General features: G+C 38.9%; 1 protein-coding gene across 2 annotated transcripts in view; it reads left to right on the forward strand.

Annotated features, from left to right (window-relative positions):
• STK32B (serine/threonine kinase 32B) overlaps positions 1-22,891 on the forward strand; it is a gene marked incomplete at its 3' end in the record, with an annotated part of 181,610 nt that overhangs the window by 19,056 nt on the left and 139,663 nt on the right. For both annotated transcript variants that reach the window (XM_081999696.1, XM_081999697.1), the window contains exons 2-3: positions 10,613-10,668; positions 19,769-19,920. In XM_081999696.1, coding sequence (XP_081855822.1) covers positions 10,613-10,668; positions 19,769-19,920 — 208 coding nt within the window. The remainder of the gene's footprint in view (positions 1-10,612; positions 10,669-19,768; positions 19,921-22,891) is intronic.

The raw sequence follows: 22,891 nt of genomic DNA on the forward strand, positions 1-22,891 counted from the left end.
TGTTGGTGAGGTGGTCTTAAAGAGAAATTTGTAGTGTGTGTAAGCTCTAAAGCATATAGGTTATGGTCCTGATGATATTGGGAAATATAAATATTTTCTACTTCTTCTCATTATTAGGCTGTCTGAAAACAGAAATCTCCTGTGAAAAGCTAAAAGCAAAATGAAAAGTAAGTTTTCTTGAAATGTTCTGATTTCAGCAAAAAAACAATCAGACATGCACACACACTCTGCATGGACACAAATAGACAACTATAGTAGCAAACCAAAAACATCATGAACCAATACTGAGAAATTTTTAATTTCAGCAGAGATCAGTGAAGACCTTTTAATTTTGTAATTCTTTCACTTCCTTCTCCAGTGGAAAAGAGGTAATATGGAAAGCAGGCACAAAGCAAAAAGATGAGAAAGACCCCAAAGCTAGATAATTTTCTGTTTGCTTTCATTGGAGTTGAAATCAAATTCTTAATCAAAAGATCAGAACTTTCATATTGCTTTGTATCCATCAGATTGACATTATTTATTTAAAAGAACAATTTTTTCCCTCTCATCTCTTCCTACATTCACTCAAGCAAACCATGGCAGGCAAAAACTTGCTTTTCAATTGCACTCTGTTTTCCAGACACCTCAGAGTATCTGTGTATGCCTCTGAAATAGAGTAACCTGTCTGGAGATCTCAGAGGCAGCACACTAAACTTTCCAATTATGAATTTTTATGGTTCAATTTTGGACTAGTTTTAAAGAAGCATAAAGACAAGAGAATCGACTTTATTTTTTAATCTAATGCTCCCAAGGAGGAGCGTGGGACACTCAGTCACAAGAGCTCTTCTGATAAGTACAATTAACCTATGCCAGTAAAGACATATTCATGCTCAATCCTTCAGAAAGTAAATAGCTAATTTCATCAAATCAGTGTTAAAATTCTTGTGGAGCAAAGCAACAACCAAACATTCCCACACCTGCCACAGAGCAATAAGCTTTTGTTTTTGCACAGGATAACAGTTAGTTCAGTGCCTGGAGCTTCTGGTGAAGCCCTTGCTAAGGTTAGCACAGGGCAACCTTTCAGCAGACTTTTGTCAAAACCAGATGACAGCGTTCTTACATCAAAATCCTACTGCACTTTACAGCTATAAGACTTTTTGTGCCAACTTCAATGGCTTATTGACAAGTCTTTGCTACCTGTAAATCCCTCCCAGTGGTTCACAGAAGATGACAACCACATCCCTCAAAGCATCAGGATGACTTTTCTTAGTTTTGTTTTGGTGATGAAATCTCAAATTTCTCAAAAAATTTGTTTTTACCCAGAAACACTCAGTAGTTTCAGTTTAAACTTCTCTCAAAGAAAAGCTGTAATGATTTGCAGCTTGTTCTACTTGCCCAAGGAAAACAAACTTTGTTTTACAGGTTTCAGGTAGCTGCTTGATATATTTTTCAGACTAGATGTATTTAATGGCAGTATGATTTTATTTTGCCTTCTTAGAGGTGTAAACAGCTCTGGAGAGAAATTTTCATTTGATCTTGGGTTCAAACAGATTCTTGTTTACCAAGGAGTCGCAGTTGCCTTGTGAATGCAAAATTGCATCTTCATTTCTTTTACAGTTTTTACAGAATAGCATTAGAAAAGGAATCATGTTTTTTTTCAGAATTAAAAAGGAAGCAAAGTTTTGAGAATCAGTCCTAGCACCTTCTTCTTTAGCAGCTTGGTTATTTTCAAACTTTAGTATTCTTTGGGTTTTGAAACTTTTTTCTGGTTGTGGCAACACATGCCTGTTTCTCTATCAGTGTAAATCCTTAGCTGATTCACGAAATTCTTCTAGTCTGCTGTTATAAGATTTTGGAAAATGCAGCTCTTTGCAATATTCATTTTAACTAACACATTCAGAAAATTCCCCAGCTGTTTAGGAAAAGAACAGACTTTTAATGATACAATGTGAGGTGGATTTCACTGAATACAGGGTAGAATCCCATGATGTTGACACTGCTTTTGATGAGCAAACTGTGCATTATCTAAATATTCTGTGAATCTGATGTGTAGCTAAATTACATGTGAAGTGCTACCTTGTAGGAGGATTAACATAAGGAAGTAAGAATTCCTGTAATGCATCACAGATGATGTTATTTATCCCACTTTTTAATCTGTGGTATCAGATATTTATTGATAGAATCTAGAAATGAGAGGTATAAAATGATACTTTTTCAACACCGTAGTGCTGAGGTTTTCTCTCCATTTCTCCCAATCCAGAGAAGAGGTTGCATCCACTTCATCATGTCTGAAAGGTGACATAGATGGGAGATAATAAGGAACTCTGTCTACCTCTTTTGGGTTTTTCTAACAGAAAAATGTTAATTTCAGTAAAATTTCATCGAATTTTGGAGCAGACATTTCCTCTGAATAACTTTTTAATGGATAATTGAACTTCTTGCCAAATCAAAATGCCATTATTTTCCTTTACAAAAATTAAGCCTTATATTACTAATGCAAAGCTGGCTTTGAAAGTTTGAATGAAATTAAAGTTTACCTTTTCAAACTGATTTCATTTTTTGTCTCAGTTCAAACCTAGACTACATTTCTGTGATATGACATTTCTTCAAAGGTGTTGGAATCCGATACGCCTATTCCGTTCCGTAGATCCAAATCTTGTACCTGTTTACATCTCCTGTAATCCAACGCACCAACAACTCTGAGTGAACGAAGTGTGCATCATGCAAGTGCTATGGGTATACCTACATAATGGGGGCTACAGTCTAGCCAACGACCTCATCTTGTACATGGACATAATCATCATCACAAGGAAGCACAGTGTATTACTGAACTACTGTGAAAGAAACCACTTTGGATCAATCAAGAAGTCTGAAATGAAAGTCTTTTGATAATACCGAAATATTTCACTGCCAGGAAACTGAAGAATACATTTCCTTTTGTAAAATGGACATTATTCTGAACTACTTCTGGAGATGCAGAAGGGTGGAAGCTGATTATTGTTGTAATCTGCTTGTGATATTTTAAAATGGAAAAAATGGTAGCAGTTCAAAATGAAATACTTAAATACTTTAGTTCAGTTTATAAAGTAGGAAAATTACATTTTCAAATCAACAGTCATAATTATTTTGCTCCATTATAAACCTTATCTTTTTTCTTTTTTTAGTGTAAACTAATATTCAAGTATCTCAACTTCCCAAGTGACAAGAATTACATTTTCCATACATCCAGTCTGCAAACATGATGCCACCAAAATGCATTTTGAAGTTCAAAGCAAAATTAACTGAATTTTAAATAAAATTTGTTTGACATACAAAGATCTTAAATTCTTTCTAATTGCAAATTGAGACTAAAACACTCATTACGCTTGAAGAATTGAAACATGGTAGTGCAATTTAAATGTAAAGCCCCTAAATACAATGATAGAAAACACCATGCTCCATCATTAATGAGACCAGCTCTGAAACGGCTTTTTTCTTGATCTTCAATTATGTAACTCTAATTAGTAGGTTCTCCAAACAACTAATGTATAGGAATGTCCCATCCTACTCAGAAACCTAATGAAGGTATACAGAATTTGTATTCTTTGCTCACCTCGAAGATAAACCTGGCTTTATCATTCTGTCAACAAACATTTCATACTTAATTTGAACAGTATCTTTCTTTACTAGTGCACTTGCCATGAATAGACCATGATGGAATGTGACTCCTTATGACTACCCTAACCATTTTATGCCCCTTAATCCAATTTTTAAGCTCTATTCATGTTTGTCTTTCCTAAATCCATTCAAGCTGGTGACTCCGTCATGAGTACTGAATATATATGACTGTATCTCCTTGGTTATTTGTATTATGTGTTTTTGTGTGGAAGTAGAGTAGCAATTTTAACAAGCTTTGATGGCTGCTGAGACCTACTGAGGTTCTGTCATGACTTTGAAAAAGGCTGGAGAATCTGAAAAGTAGACAGACATACAAAGAAGACTGCAGAACTAGTTGGAAATCCTAATAGCACTGCTGTCCAATGAGTCTCGAGTCAAATCATACAGGCCAAATTTAGAAGGAAAATCTGATTTAGTTATTACTCTCTTTTTCTGATTCACACAGAAGCAGGAAGCATTAAGACACCCTGAAACAGACATGCAACATCTAAGACAGCACTCAAACGTAAATAAAAACCCATTTTCTTGGCTGATGGCCGTGTCACATTTCTTTGTTTCTGTTTTCTGTTGAGATCAGTGAGAATGAAGCTAGATGTCATGAAATGCTCGTTGTGTTACAAATATGGCTTTACTGTACATCTCCTAATGCCTTGGTAGTCATGTTCTGGTTTTGGCTACTGCCAGACAGTCCAAATAAATCAGTGGGGATCAGCTAAAGAAGGACAATATCTGGATTTAGTTCTGGAGGCTTATCAAGTCCTTCCAATGTTTTTTGAATCGAAAGGCACCCTAATTCCTTTTCTATGATGCAATGTATGTGTACACCCTAGCTTTTACCTTTTTGGATTGGATATTTGTTCTTGGAGATAAAAAGTTCATTCAGGTGATAGTTATTGAGTGTGTTTGGACCAATCACATACACATGCAATAAATATTCCTCAACTGCAGTAAGAACAACAGATGTCAGGTCTATGTAGGATCCAGCCAAGATACATATTGCCTCTTGAGTTAGATGTAATTTACACTTGAACAAATGATGGGTAACATGAATATTTTAGATTATCAAACCTACAATGAAAAGAGTAGAAACTTTGTGTTCTTGTGTGATGTCATAATTTAAACACGTAATGAACTGCATTGATATAACAGTTCAATTGGGGTTTTTTTTTTGTTCAAATCATTGTACCACTCATGAATAATGCAGCAGAGGTGAATGCATATAGAAGACTTCATTGTTTTAACATATATCATTATGTACATAACACTGGTTAGTTTGCGCAAAAAAGAATGATAGGCATTTCCACTAAAACTATTCAGTGTTTTTGTAGTATGGTTGTAAAAACCCAAAAGTCTGTGAAGCGCATATTTCCCCCAAAGTATACTTTGTCCTTGGGGAGCAGTGGGGCAAGAAATATTTTTTTTATCTCTCACAAGAAAGTTTTATATCAAATGTTTGTTCTATCAGTATTCATGCTGTTGAAAAGATGTGCTTGAGAAATGGTGTGGTCTGAAGTGGGAGTCAGATTCTGCTCTGAGCTCTGTAGCAACTCGATGCATGGGATTAGAGTCAATCATCGACTGATTTCTATGCCTCTGCTTCCACAGTGGTGCACACTTTTCACACTTTGAAAATTGCTTTCAGTCTTTATAGTGCCTTTATAAAGCACCATTACCTGAATTGGCTGTCGCTAGTCTCCTGATTACTTGTGTATCTAAACACTAAACTACCTCCTATACCTGAATTTACAGCTGCTTAGAGGTGTAATGATTTCTATTTCTACAGACAGGGGCAGAAGATATTGAAGCACTTGGCTGAGGTCACGTGAGAAGGCTGTGGCAGGAGAGATACTCTGTGTCCAAGTTGGTGACAAACCACTGTGCCATCCTTCTAGATATTCCTGATACTTTTGAGTATACTAATGTATTTGATCAAGTACCTGTAATGGCTAGGACCATATTTTTTAATTTTTCCAGGCAAGCAGGGTGCTTTCATTCAGCTTGTGCCACCCCATCCCATTGCCATCATTCAAGCTTTCATTAGTTCTACTGGAAAATGTTCTACATGGGGCTACTTTAAAAGCATGAAAATAATCAAAGTAAGGTATACTTGCACTTAAGGTTATTAATAGAGACTTGAAGCTGTGAAAAGGAATTAATTTAAGATTTATTTAAGTGTGACTGAACTGAAAGAAATAAAATACTTTAATTTATATGCATATATAGCTCATTATTGAAATTAACAGGCATCACTCACTTTAATACTGTATCATGCAACAGATGCCATAAATACTGACCTATTTTCTCCCTCAGTTAGCCAAATATCTGTTTTACTCCACAATTCTTCTCAGTTTTGAATTAAAGTTGACTTTTTATAGGGATGAAGGTGGGACATTATAATATATCTTGATTTTTCCAACTTCATGAAGATCAGTGAAACTGAAAGAAAGCTCCCTCATACTGTTTTTAATGGTCCCATTTTCATTCTGTGAATTTGTGAAAAATTAGCTGAAGACAATATAAACTAATTTTGATTTCTGAAAACTGTCCATACTCAAATTCAGAGCTGGTGTCTAAGATCTCCAAAGTATGGTGTGGTAGTACAGTGAAAGAAGTGCTCAAAAAGTTGGAATTTTTTTTTCTCCCTCTTGAGTAAAGGATCCCAAGGAAGCTATTTACAAAAGAGTAATAGTCATATTACTGTTACTGAAGAAAATGTCCTTCTGCCAGCCATACCATTACCTCAGTGGGGCTTTGTGCTAGAAAAATGTCGTTAGTTACAACACCAGGCTCCACAAGAGTTGGAGGTGTCATGTTTTAAAGGACAAGAATGCAATACTTGTGATATCCTCATTGCATAGAGGAAATGGCAGTGTCTGATCTTGATAATATTTTAAACATTGGAAATTCCAGAGGTCATGGTGAGATGTGATTCTGCTCAGAATAAGCAGTGACCTGTGGTGTTCTTTTTTAACGAAAAGGGAGAAAAAACATATACCGAACTTAAAAAAGATGAACAAAATAAAACAAAAATTTTGAGAGTGTGAGATTAAAAACACCTGAGGAGAATGACTACTGTAGTTATAAAGTGGCAGTGAACTTAGCTTGACTGTTCACTCTTTATCAGGGCTGTGATGCTAACGTGACTTCTGCATGGCTGATCTGTTGCTTAAAGCACCTTAGTTTTACTCAGCTGAATTTGGCATAAGTCTCCACTGCAAAGGTATCCCTTCTATTTTCCTTTCCTAACATTTCCCCAGTTTTTGAATCTACAATGTTGTGAGTACGTTTGAGTGGTCAAAAGAGACCACGTTGTCTCACCTTAGTGAATTAACTCTTTCGGGAAGACCACAGTGGTTGCAAGCCTAGTAGATTTCAAATGTAAGCTCAGTTGTGTTTACATACTTCCACACTCATCTAAAATTATCTTTCTTTTTTCTTGCACAAAATGCGTTGCAGTTGTCATACTTTGATTTAAGAAAAGGCTTATGTGACAATGATCTATAGGCAGAAAATACTCTTTTTTTCTTAAGATCTGAAAGTGTAGCATCCCACTTTCTATTAGTTAAACATAAAAACTGAGAAAATTTGATCAGTTGCCATGGCTGGTTTTTTTAACCATTTATTTAACTAATAATCCACCTTAAATTCCATGATTTAATGCCTCATTTAATAATTTCTTTCTTATGGAAGTCCAACCTGCAATTAAATTAAATTAAAAAAAGTTGTTGTAGTCATTCAGAGCAATAAACACCATTAAAGAAGGAAGTACAGAGAAATAGAATAAAAATTAAATGGACAATAGGAAATGTCCTTCGCATAGCTAAAAATAAATGCTTAATCTTAGTTTTACAAAAACAAAATAATTCATTAAACTGATGTATTTTAAAACCAGCCAGGCTTCAGGACAATAATATAGTCAAGTCTTACTGAAATGTGGCTTGACTGAAATTTCGATAATTACAGTCTGTTTCAACAGTTTTCCAGTTGTTTTTAGGAACTGCCCTCAGCTGAATGACTGCAAGGTAAAGAACAAACTCAAAGTAAAATTTCATTAAGGAACGTGTTTCTTAAAAAATGGTAAAATAGGCAGGAAATGTTAGAAGGTTTGAAAGCAGGGGAGTGACACAGACAACACCATCATGCTGGAGGGAAAAATTGCTGAATTTTCCCTATCAAAGTAATAAATGAGATTAACACATTGTTTTGAACCGTTTCAATGCTGTGTTGAATCCCTACTTACACTTAAGGATCAACTTAAAGATCACAATCATTAAGCTCTCAAATCATCTGTTCAGGGGCATGCACTTGGGAGGGATGACTTGTGGGAACAAGATTTAAGTTGACATAAGTCTGTGTGGAAGGTGGGTTGGCTAATCTCACCATCTTGTCCGTGACAGCAGTATTGTCCAGCAGGAACTGCAAGACAATGCCCCACTGGTACAACCTGTGAGCAAAGATCCCAACTGCAGGTCGTTGACGGACAGTCTTGCTTCTCAAACATCTGGGTAACCCTAACTCTTAGATGATTCAGCACAAAATTTCTTTTCCAATTTCCAAGCAGCTTATAAATCCTTTGCAAGGTTATGCATTTTCATTTTAGTATCCAAATCTTAAAACTGTTATATTCAGCACTACCATCTTTGTTTGCTAGAGTCTGTTGTTTTCTGCTCTGTCAGATCTGGATTTGATTTGGTCTTCAGCAATTGCCAGGAAGGTGGTTGCTATAGCTGCACTAATGAAAGGAGCAACCATGTTTCCTTGAAGACAATGTAAGCAAGCATAAATAAACAAATGCTTAAATACATTATAAGTAGCACTAGTCGTGGAAATGAGATATTACTGGAAGAGGGAAAATAGATTTTAGCTGTTTTCAGTGGCTTGACATATATATCAAACTTGCAGCTTCCAACTCAGTGCTTGGCTTAAGCTGATGCAACTTTTTTGACAGATATTTAAAGTATTAGTAGTTTTACAGGATTTTCTTCCTCATTGTGATGTGAGTCACATTTTTGTTGTATTTGTTCATGTTACCACATTTTTCCAGTGACAGCCTGTCTCCATAATTTTGCTGATTCCCGTTAGGCCAATAATGGGCACACAGATGGTACGTGACCAAAGACAGGAACATAAGAAAGTTTTAATTTAAAAAAAGTCCTGTTATGTTGCACTGAACTTTGTCAACTCTGGTTCACTGAGTTTAGCTTTAAGTGTGATTCTTTTCTGACAAGTGACTTTAAAAACTGTATCACACGTTTTCATGTCTGTGTTTCAGTGGTTCAGTATCAATTTTGTTCAGGATGTTGTTGGATTTTTTTAAAAACATCAGATCTACCAATGAACCATAGATCTGAAGGTCATACTGTGTTCAGTCTCATGCAACACCAACAATACTGACATTTCTGAGAAATGAAATCTCTCACTCACCTTCACAGCAAACCACTTCAGTGTTGAGGGCAGACTGTGCTGTCAGGTTTTCATGAAGCGGGAGTAAATCTATTCTACTGCCAAGCTAAAATGAAATCTCCCCAAATAAATGTATGCTGCATCTATGAAACAGTCTTACAATATTAGCATTATGTATTACATTAAGGTGGCAAAGTTCTGAGGGGCTGATCCTACAAGCTTCCATCGCCGTAACTGAAAATGGGAATTATCCTGCAGCATGATTACTGTAACAATACTGTCCTTGTATTACCATGTTTCTGTAAGCAGATGGTGTTACTTACCTGAACTATTCACTACCCTTTTAATAGATCTTAATCTTTCTGGAAAATGCTGAGCAGTTTTTGCTAATGGCTGTGTAACATCTTTATAGATGATCTGGATGAGGGGATCGAGTGCTCCCTCAGTAAGTTTGCAGATGACACCAAGTTGGGTGGGAGTGTTGATCTGCTGGAGGGTAGAAGGGCTCTGCAGAGGGATCTGGACAGGTTGGATCGATGGACCGAGGTCAACTGTATGAGGTTTAATAAGGCCAAGTGCTGGGTCCTGCATTTGTGTCACAACAACCCCATGCAACGCTACAGGCTTGGGGAGGAGTGGCTGGAGAGCAGCCCGGCGGAAAGGGACCTGGGGGTGCTGGTTGACAGGTGGGTGAACATGAGCCGGCAGTGTGCCCAGGTGGCCAGCAGGAGTAGGGAAGTGATTGTGCCCCTGTACTCGGCACTGGTGAGGCCGCACCTCGAATCCTGTGTTCAGTTTTGGGCCCCTCACTACAAGAAGGATGCTGAGTTGCTGGAGCGTGTCCAGAGAAGGGCAATGAAGCTGGTGAGGGGTCTGGAGCACAAGTCTTATGAGGAGCGGCTGAGGGAACTGGGGTTGTTTAGTCTGGAGAAGAGGAGGCTGAAGGGAGACCTCATCGCTCTCTACAACAACCTGAAAGGGGGTTGTGGCGACGAGGGTGTTGGTCTCTTCTCCCAAGTAACCAGTGATAAGAGGAGAGGAAATGGCCTCAAGTTGTGCCAGGGGAGGTTTAGACTGGGTATTAGGAAAAATTTCTCCACCGAGAGGGTGGTCAAGCATTGGAACAGGCTGCCCAGGGAGGTGGTGAAGTCACCATCACTGGAAGTGTTCAAAAAACATGTGGATGTGGTGTTTCAGGACATGGTTTAGGGGATGTGACAGTCAGACTTGATGATCTTAAAGGTTTTTCCAACCTTAATGATTCTGTGATTCTGTAATGCTAACTTACTCTCTTGTTACTTGGTTAGGACAGGTATGTTTCATTTGCAGATATTAGGCACTGGAGGCATCGGACCAAGACGGGTTCATGAATAAAATTAGTGGAGCATATTTTCAAGTATACCTCCTCTTTAATAGATACTAAATACGTTTGGTGTTTTGAGAGAAAAACTAAATACCACATGGTAAAATGACATTTCTCAGAAACACTGTTGTTACTTTTCTTATCTGATTTCTGATTCTGACTTAGCACTCTACAAACTATTTTCCTTTTTTTCTCTCCTTTATTTTGCAGTTAACTTTGACCACTTTCAAATATTGCGGGCTATTGGGAAAGGGAGTTTTGGAAAGGTAAGAATCAATTCATTTTTAGCAGTTAAAAACCTAATAGAGAATTCCTTTGTCTATTTCTGGTGTGACTTGATTAGACTAGGATAAAGAAACATATGTTTTGTAGTCTTTTGCTTTTTAAAGGCATCTGATCATCAGTGTGAACTGACTCTGACTATTCATTAAATTATTTCTATTACAATATATTCCCTAAAATTACTTGAGTAAAAATGATTATAATAATTAAGTCTCCTCAATGGGGATTAGTAGAATTCAGAAATCAGTCCCCAAAACAAAAACAAACAAGTAGGAACAGACTACTTTTTTAGACAGTCCACTAGAGTTGATCCTGTTCTTAAATCCCTGGACTTACTTGTGTCTTTAAAATAATTGCAGTATTTTAAAGGCACTTTACATAGATTCAATACACTTGGGACTGTATAAACTGACATACACTGTAATTATGATCATTGAGTAAATGTTTGTTCAACAGCTTTTTGCTGAAACAGAGAAGATTAATGGTTTGTTTACACATGAGTAGACGACCTTTCTTTCCTAAAATAAAGACTATAACAAGGTTTTAAATTTTAATATGGGTAAATACAAGGCCATGCAGTCAGAGAAAATCAGATTATAAAAATATTAGAAACTGTTACTTGCAGGAATACATTTGAAGGTGAAATACAATTTCAGTAACTGATCAAGCAATAGCTGTCTAGATTTTGTTTTAAATGGTTCTTCAATATATGCCAGCTGAGTGCCGGTGAACTACTTCTGTAGCTATGCATTAAGCACATACACAGGATTTTGCTGGCTCTTGACCTTCCATGCAGAAAAATTACTTTCATTTTACAAAGGCCTGAAATACTTCTCGCAGAACAGCATGGTCCTTCACGGCATGGGCCTTATTCAGTTCAGTAGTTTCCAAGAGAAACCCTCTTTGAGGTCAATAGGAGAATATGTTGCTAGTGCAAAATGGTGTTCAAGAATCCCTTAAAAATCAGGGTGGCAGAGATCTATGATTTTTTATTATCACAATACACCGATGCAATATCACGTCAAACTAAATAGAGGTCCAGGAGTGCACGTTAGTTCCAGGATAAGCAGTTAAAGATGTATCCGAATCATGCTGGCCATCACAAAGATTACCTGCACGCCTCTCTCTCCAGAGCTTCCCCATTCACACCTCTACTGTTTCTGCACTTTCAAAGGGGCCCTCACCCTTCCACATTATGCAGGAAAATAAAACAAGCCTACATGCTTATTGGTTGATGTTTGATACACTCTTCTCCACGGCATTCAGGAAACTGGTGACTGTTTCCATGATATTTCTAGAACTATCTAATTTTCTTACAGGTTCATACAGTTGCAGTGTTCTTGTGAACCTGCTTTGGCAATACGTATGGTTGAGAATAGTTTTGCAACTCTGAGAGAACACGTTTAACGCAAGAAAGAACTCATGCATAAGCCTCCTCTAAATTTAAATCCTTATTTTGCAGCTGTCAATGCAACAGAAGAGTCTTTGGCATAAAAGGCTTATTTTTCCCAAATGAATGCAAGCTTCTGACCAATCACCTTGATTTTCCTTCTACAGACAGGGAAAGAAAGAAGACCATTTTAGAATTACCTATTACACCATGGCCAAAGCACAACGTGGTAAATCACTCACTGTTTCAAGTGTCTTTCTCTGTGAGTCAGTCTTGCCTTTATCATTCATTTAGAAGCCTTGTCGCTGGCAACTTTTCCTATTACTGTCCTTGTGGAAGCACCTGGCAGCAGAAAATGTCAACAAATGATGCAAGACCCCTAATCTCTATTGACTCGCTGTTTACTGTTTGGGGTCTATTGTGCTCTAGCATCCTGCAACACGTAACACCATGTTCTGTATCGGCCTTCCTTAAACTGCCATCTTCCTTTATGGCTGCTCTGTGGCCTGTTTTGTTTTCTGAGAGCAGCAGGGTGTTTTAAGACGCGCTCTACTTTTTTATTTTACTGCTGTTGGTACAATTGCGCGCTCTCTCTCTCTCCATATTTCTTAAATTACTGTGGTTGCTACAGCAACCTTAGGCCTCTGCAGGATATTGCTGCAGGAGGTATCTGGTAGGGCAGAGACTCCGCGCAGCTCAGCTCGCGCCCGTGCACGGGGCCGAAGGTGATCCTGGGCACCTCACCTCCTCCCCTGGGGCCGGCTGCTTCAGCAGCTGCGCTCTGTCCCTCCCAGCTGGCTTCAGAAGGCAGCTCCCTGCCTTTTCCTTTGGCATTTTGAGTTCACAGTAGCAACATTTGCTGTTACAGGAATTCCTAGGCCGGTTGGCGTCAAACGCTTTGTGTCTCTCGCCTGCTTTAAGCGACTGCCTCAGTACACGCCGTTTCCTAGGGACGTGTTAAGAGCGGGTGTAGTCTTGTAGGCACTGTAGCACCTTCCTCAGAAAAAGTCAAGATACATCACAGCAGTTGTGAGGACCGTAGGAAGTGGGTGTGGAGAGACGGGAAACAAGGAGCACACTCCTGTTTCTGGCAAAACCCAGGCTTACTTCTCTCTGCTTGGAAAGGCGTCCCTTCAGAGCGCAGGCTGCACCCCGCCGAGGGACAGCGGAGGAAGGTGAGCTCTGAGCCTGCGCAGGGCCACTGCGGCCACAGCTTCTGAGCATGGCAGCAGCTCTTTTTCTCAAGCCAAGCGACGTGGAAGCTATGGCAGTCTGGGGTGTGACCGCTCACTGAATGCTTTTCCCTGCTCCCGGGCACATCTATACGGACCCGTGCATGTATCTGTACGTACAGACGCTGCTACAGACCCGTGAGCTGCTGCAAGGGTGGCAGCGGTACCCGAGGAGGTGTGTGGCACTCCTCTAAAGGTAGCCTTGCTGGCTTCAGTGACCTTGCTTTGCTAGGTAGATGAAAGTACCTCTCTGCTCATGCTTTGCTGTCCTCATATGTAACAGGAAATAATGATTTCTTTTTTTTTTTTAAAGACCATTAAGCTAATTATGCTTGGCATGTTCCTGTTATTAGCATTTCCAAATACACTTGAAGTGGGCCAGGTCAGAAATTTTGCCCAAACAGCTTTTATTCATATATTAAGTATTTCCCTTCTAAGTCGATTCAGAAGTAGACAATTTAAAATACTCAAACAAAAAATGCTGAATACTGGTATAAGTAGTTATTTCTTTATGCTATGTGATACCTTAAAAATGCTGTCTCATGCAATGCTTTTTCTCTCTGGCTAAGTTTTTCCGTTTTGCTATATGTAGAGCCATCATTCTTATCAACAAAATATTGCAAAAAATCATATATTTGAAGATCACCCAATGAGTACAAAACTGACTAGTGAAATGCAAGAATTATCATTGTTCTTTACTGCAACAATAACCGTATAACTGCAGGCTTACTGCCACAAAATGATTTGTAGTCACGTGAAAAAACGAGTTTTCAGGAATACTATAGTACCAATTTTCTTCAAGTTCTTTGTTCATGGAAACAAGTATATCAAACAATCTGACCTCCTTAAATTAAACTCAAATTATATGAATGTCCAAGCCCTTTCTCCTATTTGCCTAAGATGCTAGACACAGGACTTAGTTCTGATTATTTTGGTTGTATAAAACAGTGAATTCCTCTGCTGAAGTAATTGAAATTACACTGGTATAAAACAGATGGGAACCCAGAATCACGTCTGCACTGTTCAAGGGTACTTTACTAAATAATATACAAAGTATTTCAGAAAAAATATGCTGCTATCCTAAAAGCAACATAAGACACAACTGCAGAATATTAATATTGTTTGACAGTATAAACACATGTATTTTTAGCTTGAGTTAATATGAAAAGGGACCAAGCAGATGCTTGGTCCCTGCTCCAGCTGTCATGGCTTGCTCAGGGGAATCTGGGAATGAATCTCCCTATTTAAAGGAAACTCCCTGGCAGTGTAAAGCCAAACTTAGGACATCCATTCTCCAGCCTCTTTGTGTAAATCTTTCCAACCCTGCTTGTAAGATGAGACTATGAGCATTAATTTTTCAGAATATGTGTGTAAGAACAGATGAAGTAGCAGTATTTCAGGCACATGCTTCATAGCAGATTTATCAGTTCCCACACTGGGAATGAAAAATATAGCTGGTTCCTGTCTTGTAGTCCCCTATATCTAGGTGACTGTCTTCTGCCCAAGCGTTGCCACAGACCCTCTCCTGGGCTATGATTACTCATGGCAGCTATAGGTGCCCCATCTGATCTACTGACCTGATGTACTTGATGCATAAGATTATGATACAGGAGAAAGGCTGAGGTGTGCACTCCAGCTGCCAGCTCTCCACTGCCAGGGACCTTGCACAGAGGAGCTTCCTCTGGCTGCAGTTTTGCGTCTCTCCTTTTTTATGACCTGTCATGAAACCATATCATGGTAGTGCAAGAACTCTAAGTACTTATGTACCAAACTCAGACCAAAATGGCTTTATTGAGACTAAGTGCTCCCACTCCCTGCTGTTCTCTCTGGACCAAGCACATGGCAGCTGGAAGTCTTTTGAAGTTAGTGGGAGACAGGAGAAATCTGTGTTTTGCAGCAAGTCAAACTTTTCAGCCATCCCCATCTTTTGCTCTGGAAAGAGCTTCTCTGAAGCTACCTATGGCTTCTTAGCCTACACATCATTATGCAGCAAACCATTAGCAAATTCCACCCCAGTTTTACTCAGCATAACTCTCTTGCTTCGCTTACCTAGGTCTGCAATAGCCCATGGGGCACTTTGTCATCCATAGCAGTCTTAGCGGCTGTGTGATCTATTAATCTGCAGATCAAACTCCATCTGTAGGTGCTCTATTTTTTTGCACGTGAAATCAGAGGAAATCCAGAAAGGTAGCCTAGAAGTGGACCGTAGCATATGTTTCTCCTGAAAAATGAAGTTTAGTCCTGCAGTCATAATCTGTTGGTTTTCTTCCCCTGGTTCTGAGGGAAAGTGGCTCCAAGTCACACTCTGGTCAAATTTCTTTTAATTTGATAGTTTTGAAGGAATTAATTGTTACTTTCTCCCAGATAGAAAAAAGATACAATCTTGTGATAACAGCTAAGACATGTAGAAAAACCCTCTTTAGAAAGGGAATATTTTCACAAGAGACTTTTAGAAATAACACCATAGAACTCCAAAGAAAATTAACGGGTATTCATATAGCCTACCTTTAAACATTGTACAAGACAGATGCCTACATCCAAGCTAGTCATCTACAATCTCTTTAGGAGGACTTTACAAGAGAAGTGATCCTTCTAGAGATGGATCCCTGGACCTATTTAGACCCATACCTTAGGTGGTGGAGATGGATGTGCCTGTCCCTATCTGCTGACTATGAAGCTATCATAGTTGTTGAGTTTATGATGCTTATATCTGGTTTGAAGCATCACCTATAGAGACTGCTGAAGCAGTGATATCAGTTTGAGCAGGGCACTGTCTGGGCTTTGGTAAATGATATTCCCAGGAAAATTCAAAGAGGATGTTTTAGTAATGTGAGTGTGACAGGCTTCCATACCGATATGTGTAAATAAGGCAGTTCTGCACAGACCTCCACAATAATGACTCATCACAGAATTTGTTTGTTGAGGTGCCAAAGCACCTGTTTGTCCCTATTTTAAAATTACTCCTTTGGAAAGAATTTAAACCATTGCCATGGTTTAACCCCAGCCCACAACTAAGCACAAAGCAGCCGCTCCCCCCCGCCCCCCCCCCCCCCCACGGTGGGACTGGGAAGAGAAATGGAAGAGTAAAAGTGAGAAAACTCATGGGTTGAGATAAAGACAGTTCAATAGGTAAAGCAAAAGCTGCGCACGCAAGCAAAGCAAAACCAGGAATTCATTCACCACTCTCCATGGGCAGGCAGGTGTTCAGCCATCTCCAGGGAAGCAGGGCTGCATCACACTTAACAGTTAATCGGGAATACAAACGCCACCACCTCCAAACATCCCCCCTCCCCTTCCTTCTTCTTCCCCCAGCTTTATATACTGAGCATGACGTCGTATGGTATGGAATACCCCTTTGGTCAGCCTGGGTCAGCTGTCCTGGCTGTGTCCTCTCCCAGCTTCCCAGGCACCCTCAGCCTGCTCGCTGGTGGAGTGGGGTGAGGAACAGAAGAGACCTTAAGTCTGTGTAAGCACTGCTCAACAATAATGAAAACATCCCTGTGTTATCAACACTGCTTCCAGCACAAATCCAAAACACAGCCCCATACCAGCCACTGTGAAGAAAATTAACTCTATCCCAGCCAAAACCAGTTCAACCATAAACAAAAAATCCCCACAATTTAAACTTTTCCCATTGAGACTGCACATGTGAAGAGAGCTTAAGGGCTTTTCTTTTCTTTTCTGCAGCAGTGGAAAAGTTTCAGCCCATTGATGCCCTACTCAGAAGAAGAGCTGACAGCCAGGAGGTAGAAATGCCAGAGAGGGTCTCCACTATGATTCAGCACTGTCATAGCAATGTCAGGAGTTTTTCACAATATCGTCAGTGTGGATGCAGCTTGTGTTTCCTGATTTTTAGTAAGAAGTAGCTTTAGTATATTCATTAAAATACAATTGATTTTGAAACCATGTTAAAAGATGTGCGTAGGTACACATTACTAGAAAACGTTTACTATTGTTCTGCTTTAAAGCTGTAGGCTAGGCAAGATTTTACTAACAACAGAAGGTCTGTTACAACTGTGCTGAATACCCTTGCCTTTAGTGGCAGGTAAAAGAATTGAGTGTCTTCTGGAGTCACCGCGGTGTTTCGAAACCTGGTTACATTACATATTTAGATGCTGTTTCCTAGGTTGCCGCTTTGGTCAAACCTGTAACTCTCAGCTGAGTAAAACCCCATTCTCCCAGCACTTGCACTAGTCAACTGTTCAGTAGGGAGGCTTTTTATGTAATGCGATAGGAGACTTCTGCAAACACCTTGGTGTTGGCCAAGTTTCATATGAAAGTCATGCTGCAAATTCATGTTAGTGAATGAACTGGACTTAGGTTCTGAGCCAAAATCCATAAACATTGTACTTTATAATGTGATTCACTAAGTTGGATTGTCCACATAATCTCAGACAAGATGTCAAGAATTGCCTCTGCAAATTCTCCTTATACTTTTGAAGAATCTGTGGAATCTTGAACAATTCATTTCCATCTCTCCATTTCAGTTCAACCCCACCTGCTACCTCTTATTCCTCCAAAAGGCCAACCCCAGTTCCCCATTGTTCCACAGCCTGGGTTCTTTCCATATAAGTGTGAACCTTTAGTTATCTTAAGGACATCACCAACATCCAAACTTTCCATAACAGCCCAAGGAGGAAAATGAAACAAAACTTCACTACTCACCATTGTGCAACACTGATGGGCTCAATACAAAACATTACCATCTATGTTTTACTTAATTATCAGAACACCTCCTGATATTAGGAAAGGTAATTAGAAGAAACTCTGCTTAATCACACCTTATAACTATAGGTTAAAAGTAGTCTATTAACTCCTCTCTTTGGAGTAGATTTGATGGAGACGCATCATGGAAATAGAGTTGCAGAGAAATAAATATGGTTTGGTTTCACTGGCCCAGTTCCTCTTGGAGGGACTGGAAAAAAGTAGGGGAAGTAAAATATGCTGATGGTACGCTCCTGGAGCTTTTCCTCTGTGCTTAAGAAATAAGTGAACACAGTGTAAGTCTCTTTAGGGTCCTCACCCTGGCACTGGTTTTTCATCACTGGGTCCAGAATCCAGATGACACCTTATTAAAGTCAGAGGTGTCAGCTGTGGGAAGTTGTCTTAGTTTCTCCAGACCATTTCTGAATTTTGAGCATGCAAGTTCCTTAAAATACAGGTCAAAACCAAAGGATTTATTTCTGGTTGGCACCATGTTGTAATCTGATCTCTGAGCACTAATTTTATATGTATATATTATGTGTGTATACTATAATTTCATTTGTGTATAATATGGGAGTGTATATATGTGCATGTGTGAATGTAGATAAATATACATATAAGATAACAGTGCCCACACCAAGCGAATCCAGAATACCCTTAATTTAGACACTACAGACTTGTGATATCTAAAACAGATGCTTCCAGTACGTAGGCTGTATGTGTCCTGATGATGGAAAATTCTGGCTGGAGCCTATGGTTGTGTCAGTAATATAAACATTGCACCAAATTAATATTTTCAACTAATATTCTCTTGGCTGTGAAGACACACTAGGATTGTCACTTTAAAAAGTCCCAATCAATTAACAGGAAAAACCTTCCAGAGGAAAAATCTGTCGAGGATATAGTTTTGATCTATGTGTGTATGTAGGACTGTTATGAAGATGAGGTTTACACCAGCTTTGGGGATGAGACACAGGACAACCTCATATTTCCGTGTTGCCAGAAATCATATTTAAAATGATGATCCTTGGATGTGGTGCTGGTGCCACTTTCCAGCTTCATTCACAAGCTAAACTTCCATGACAAAAAACAATCCAGGCCTCACATGGGAGCTCTCTTGACTAAGATTTTCTTCCTGCATTTGACTTTTGTCAAAAAAAGAAAACAAAGTTAAAGCAAAGAAATTTACTGCTAGAGACTAAATCACTGTAATGGTCTTTCGTGACTTCAAAAAATATTACAATGAATCTCTGTATGAAAATTCTTTTTCTTTTCAACAATAATTCAAGAGGCATAATTCTGATATTTAAATGAAATATTGAGCCTTGTGAACGTAGGCTATGTTTATGATGCAGTAATCGAGATGTGTGTATTGACTTGCGGGAATAAGGACAATAATTGTGCATTTTCTTAGGCAGGTTGTGGTAATTTCTGTGACTAAGGAAATAGCCTGTGATTTGAGCAATTGGAGTGTATTCCTCCCAGCTTTACTATGTACCTTCTGGAAGTTATGCCACTTTTCTTGGTCCTCATTTCTTCTTATGCAGGAGTGGGGTTTTTTTTTGTTAATTAATTAATTGTAATATATTACAAGGAATCCTGCACAGCTGTAATGTGGACTTTCTGAAGGTGTTCCTAAGTTGTGGTATCCAGATCTGGATTATTGAAATATCATAAAAGGCTACTTTTTTTCAAAGTCACAACTGAGTTTCCTTTCTGTAGGTGTCAAACTTTGTCTTTTACTTTGCTGTCAATTAGGTGTGCATTGTACAGAAGAGGGACACCAAGAAAATGTATGCCATGAAATACATGAATAAACAGAAGTGCATTGAAAGAGATGAAGTTCGAAATGTTTTTCGGGAGCTACAGATAATGCAAGGCCTGGAACATCCCTTCCTGGTCAATCTATGGTAAGCAAACCTTTAAATTCTGTCAAGGATGTCTTGTTTTGTACTTATTGCTGAATCAGCTCAGGCTATGGAAGGCTGGAAAGTTGAAAAGTATAAGAAAAATTTTGTTGACCACTTTTTTCAAGGTATTTATGTTTGGCAGAGGGTTTTATTTTCATGAATATTTTAAAGATGCCCTTTTGTATTAGCATATGTAAACATGACATTCACCTTTTCATTTCTGGTTTGCTTTCTCTCCATATTGTTACAGCAGTGTGTGGAAATGTGTTGCTCTGTCTAGCTTCATCATTTCTTTTTGACAATACCTGGACTAAGCAACTGTTATAAGGCTGTGGAATATCAAACCCAACTATTCAGTTAAAAATTTTTGTAGTTGATTCAGAGAAAATTCAAACCTCAGTTACTCTTAAAAAATGGCTGACATGGAACAACAAAACCATCTTTCTGTCACCTGGAATTTCTCTTATCTTCCCAGCGTTAGCCACTGCATGCCACAGTCACATACAAGTGTGAGAAAATGTTGGTCTGACTAGCTTCAATTACACCACCAACCAGTATTTGCTGGCTTTTATGTAGTGATAGTAGTAATGGGACACAGACTTTTCCTCCCTTATCTAAAAATGCATATATAATTAAAAAAAAAGGGAACATAAGCCATTATGATATGAAAATTATTCAGTTTGTGAATAGCTTGGTTGGCTGCAGACGGTCACAATGCAAACAGACCTTCTGTTTTGTGAGTTCTAGCTGTCTCACTAGAGGTCAATGCCTAACCTACACTCTTTTTCCCATCCTTTAGCTCACTCTTGACCTGTACAAATGAGAAATTTCTTGTTGCCAGCTTAGCACCTTTCATGAATAAAAAGCCAAACTATTTTCTGGCTTAACACAGCTTTAGTGTGATTGCACCCACTTATACCAGCAAAGGATTTGATCCCAAAATTCATTCAAAAAGGACCTAATCATATATATATATGTTTCAAGTGCTCTCCACTTGACATGATTGATCATACTTGAGCTAACCTAATATCATGTTGGAGGCTTAAAGAAAAATATATAAATATTGTGACTGGAATACAGAACTTTCCCAGTATTTACCAAGATTCCACCAACCTATATTCTGGGGATTTCTTCACCAAATATGTGGTATTTCTGTGCTTAAGGGCCTGTGGATTTTTCTTTCATGCATTTGTCTAATCTCTTTTGAACTTACACAAGTTTTGTTCTTTAACAAGAGGCAGCAAAGATTTCCGCTGTGTAACTAGACACTGTGCAGAAACAGTCATAGGTTAACATGATCTACAAGACACTTCAGTAAACATAACAATGCTGAAGGACTAAGGATCAAATATTTACTGTGAAACAAAAAGTATGCTAGATTCCAATTACTGAATTATCATCAGCTAATAAATATTCTTTCTTGTTTTCTTATTTTAATGCCAAAGATTAAACCTGAAATAAGCAATACCTTAAAATGTGTTGGGTGTGAGGATGATTTTTATTGTAATAATTAATTTAGTCTTCTCGTGCTTCTGAGATACTATCACAAGATCTCAAGACTCAAATGTTATACTATATATATATGAGAGATGTGTAAAATGAAAGAGAAATGTAGTACTCTAGAATTAAAAAAATATTTCAGGCAAAAAGGACACTATTCAAGATGCTCCAGTGCACTAACAATGTTCTATATTCAATGTCTATAGCAATGTTTATAGTTCACCAGTCTATCTAGCATGCTTACCAGGGAGAATGACAAGATTTTTTCTCTGAAGGGAAGGCACATGGTGGGCCTGCCCACCCATTAGATCATGTAATAAATGACAGGTCAGCTCCCATGGATGGGGCCTGAAATTTGTCACTTGCACTAAAGCTTGTGACCCAGCTCAGCAGCCAACAGTCCTGTCTCCCTGTCACCAAGGTTAGTTTTCAGGTCTATGGTATGAGACAGAAGAACATGGAATAGTCTGAAGACTTACCTCCAGATCTAAAATCAGTGCCCACATTCAGGGATAGTCCTGCGAAGATGTGCAATTTGCTTGTGCAACCATTCATCCCCCACTGGCTTAGCATCTCAGTGCTTCACAGCCTGAAATGCTCATGTAGACAACAGATTTTGTTTCTCCTTAGGGCCAAAACATGAATGTGAAGGTACAGCTAAGCTAGGAGGTGAAACAACATCCAGGAACATTCCCAGGTGCTGCCGGATGCAGCTGGACTGGCCCTTGGCATATGCCTGTCCCATGTGAGCCAGCCCCTTCCTAAACATCTCCTGGGATAGTTCCAGAGTCTCAATGTCCGACAGATCAATGTGGTATGGCCAGCATCCTTCAGTAGCAAGGACTTCCTAGTAGAGGCATGAGCTGCTCCCTGCCAGCTGTCTTGAGTGCTTGGAAGTGCTCCCCAGTATGTTTCATCTACTACAATAACCAGAGTGGCTAAATGAGAGTAGGACCTCCATCCTTCCTGTTAAAGGTGGGCAACCGTGTAGTCAAACGCCAGATATGTGAGACTCTACTGAGATTCAGGGACTTGGACATACACAACTAGAACTGTAGAAAATTTTCCAAAAATAATTTCATTAACACTTAGTATTTTCATTTGAAATGTTCACCTCATTACATATTTAAATGCCTGGTGATCCAAAGCCCTGACTCCAGAGTGAGCTACTGAGCTACAGGAGAACTGGGCTACCACAGCAAAGTCTTGCACCCAAGCCTCCCCAAAACTAATCTAGCCTACCCCAAATTACTCATTCTTTGTACCAGACCCGTAATATGTTTCTATAATTAGCCTTGCACAATCCTAAATGATTTAAAATAGCTTCTTATATATTTCTGGAGTGTCTACACTTGCAGACTGCAGTAGCAGTTTCCAGACTCTGAATGCTCTATCTCAATTTTTGCCTGGATTTCAAGATATTCTACACGTTATCTTCAAATAATGACTTCTGTTATTGAACTGCAACAAG

Source organism: Phaethon aethereus (assembly GCF_964289735.1).
Source record: "Phaethon aethereus genome assembly, chromosome: 4".
NCBI classification, from domain to species: Eukaryota; Metazoa; Chordata; class Aves; order Phaethontiformes; family Phaethontidae; genus Phaethon; species Phaethon aethereus.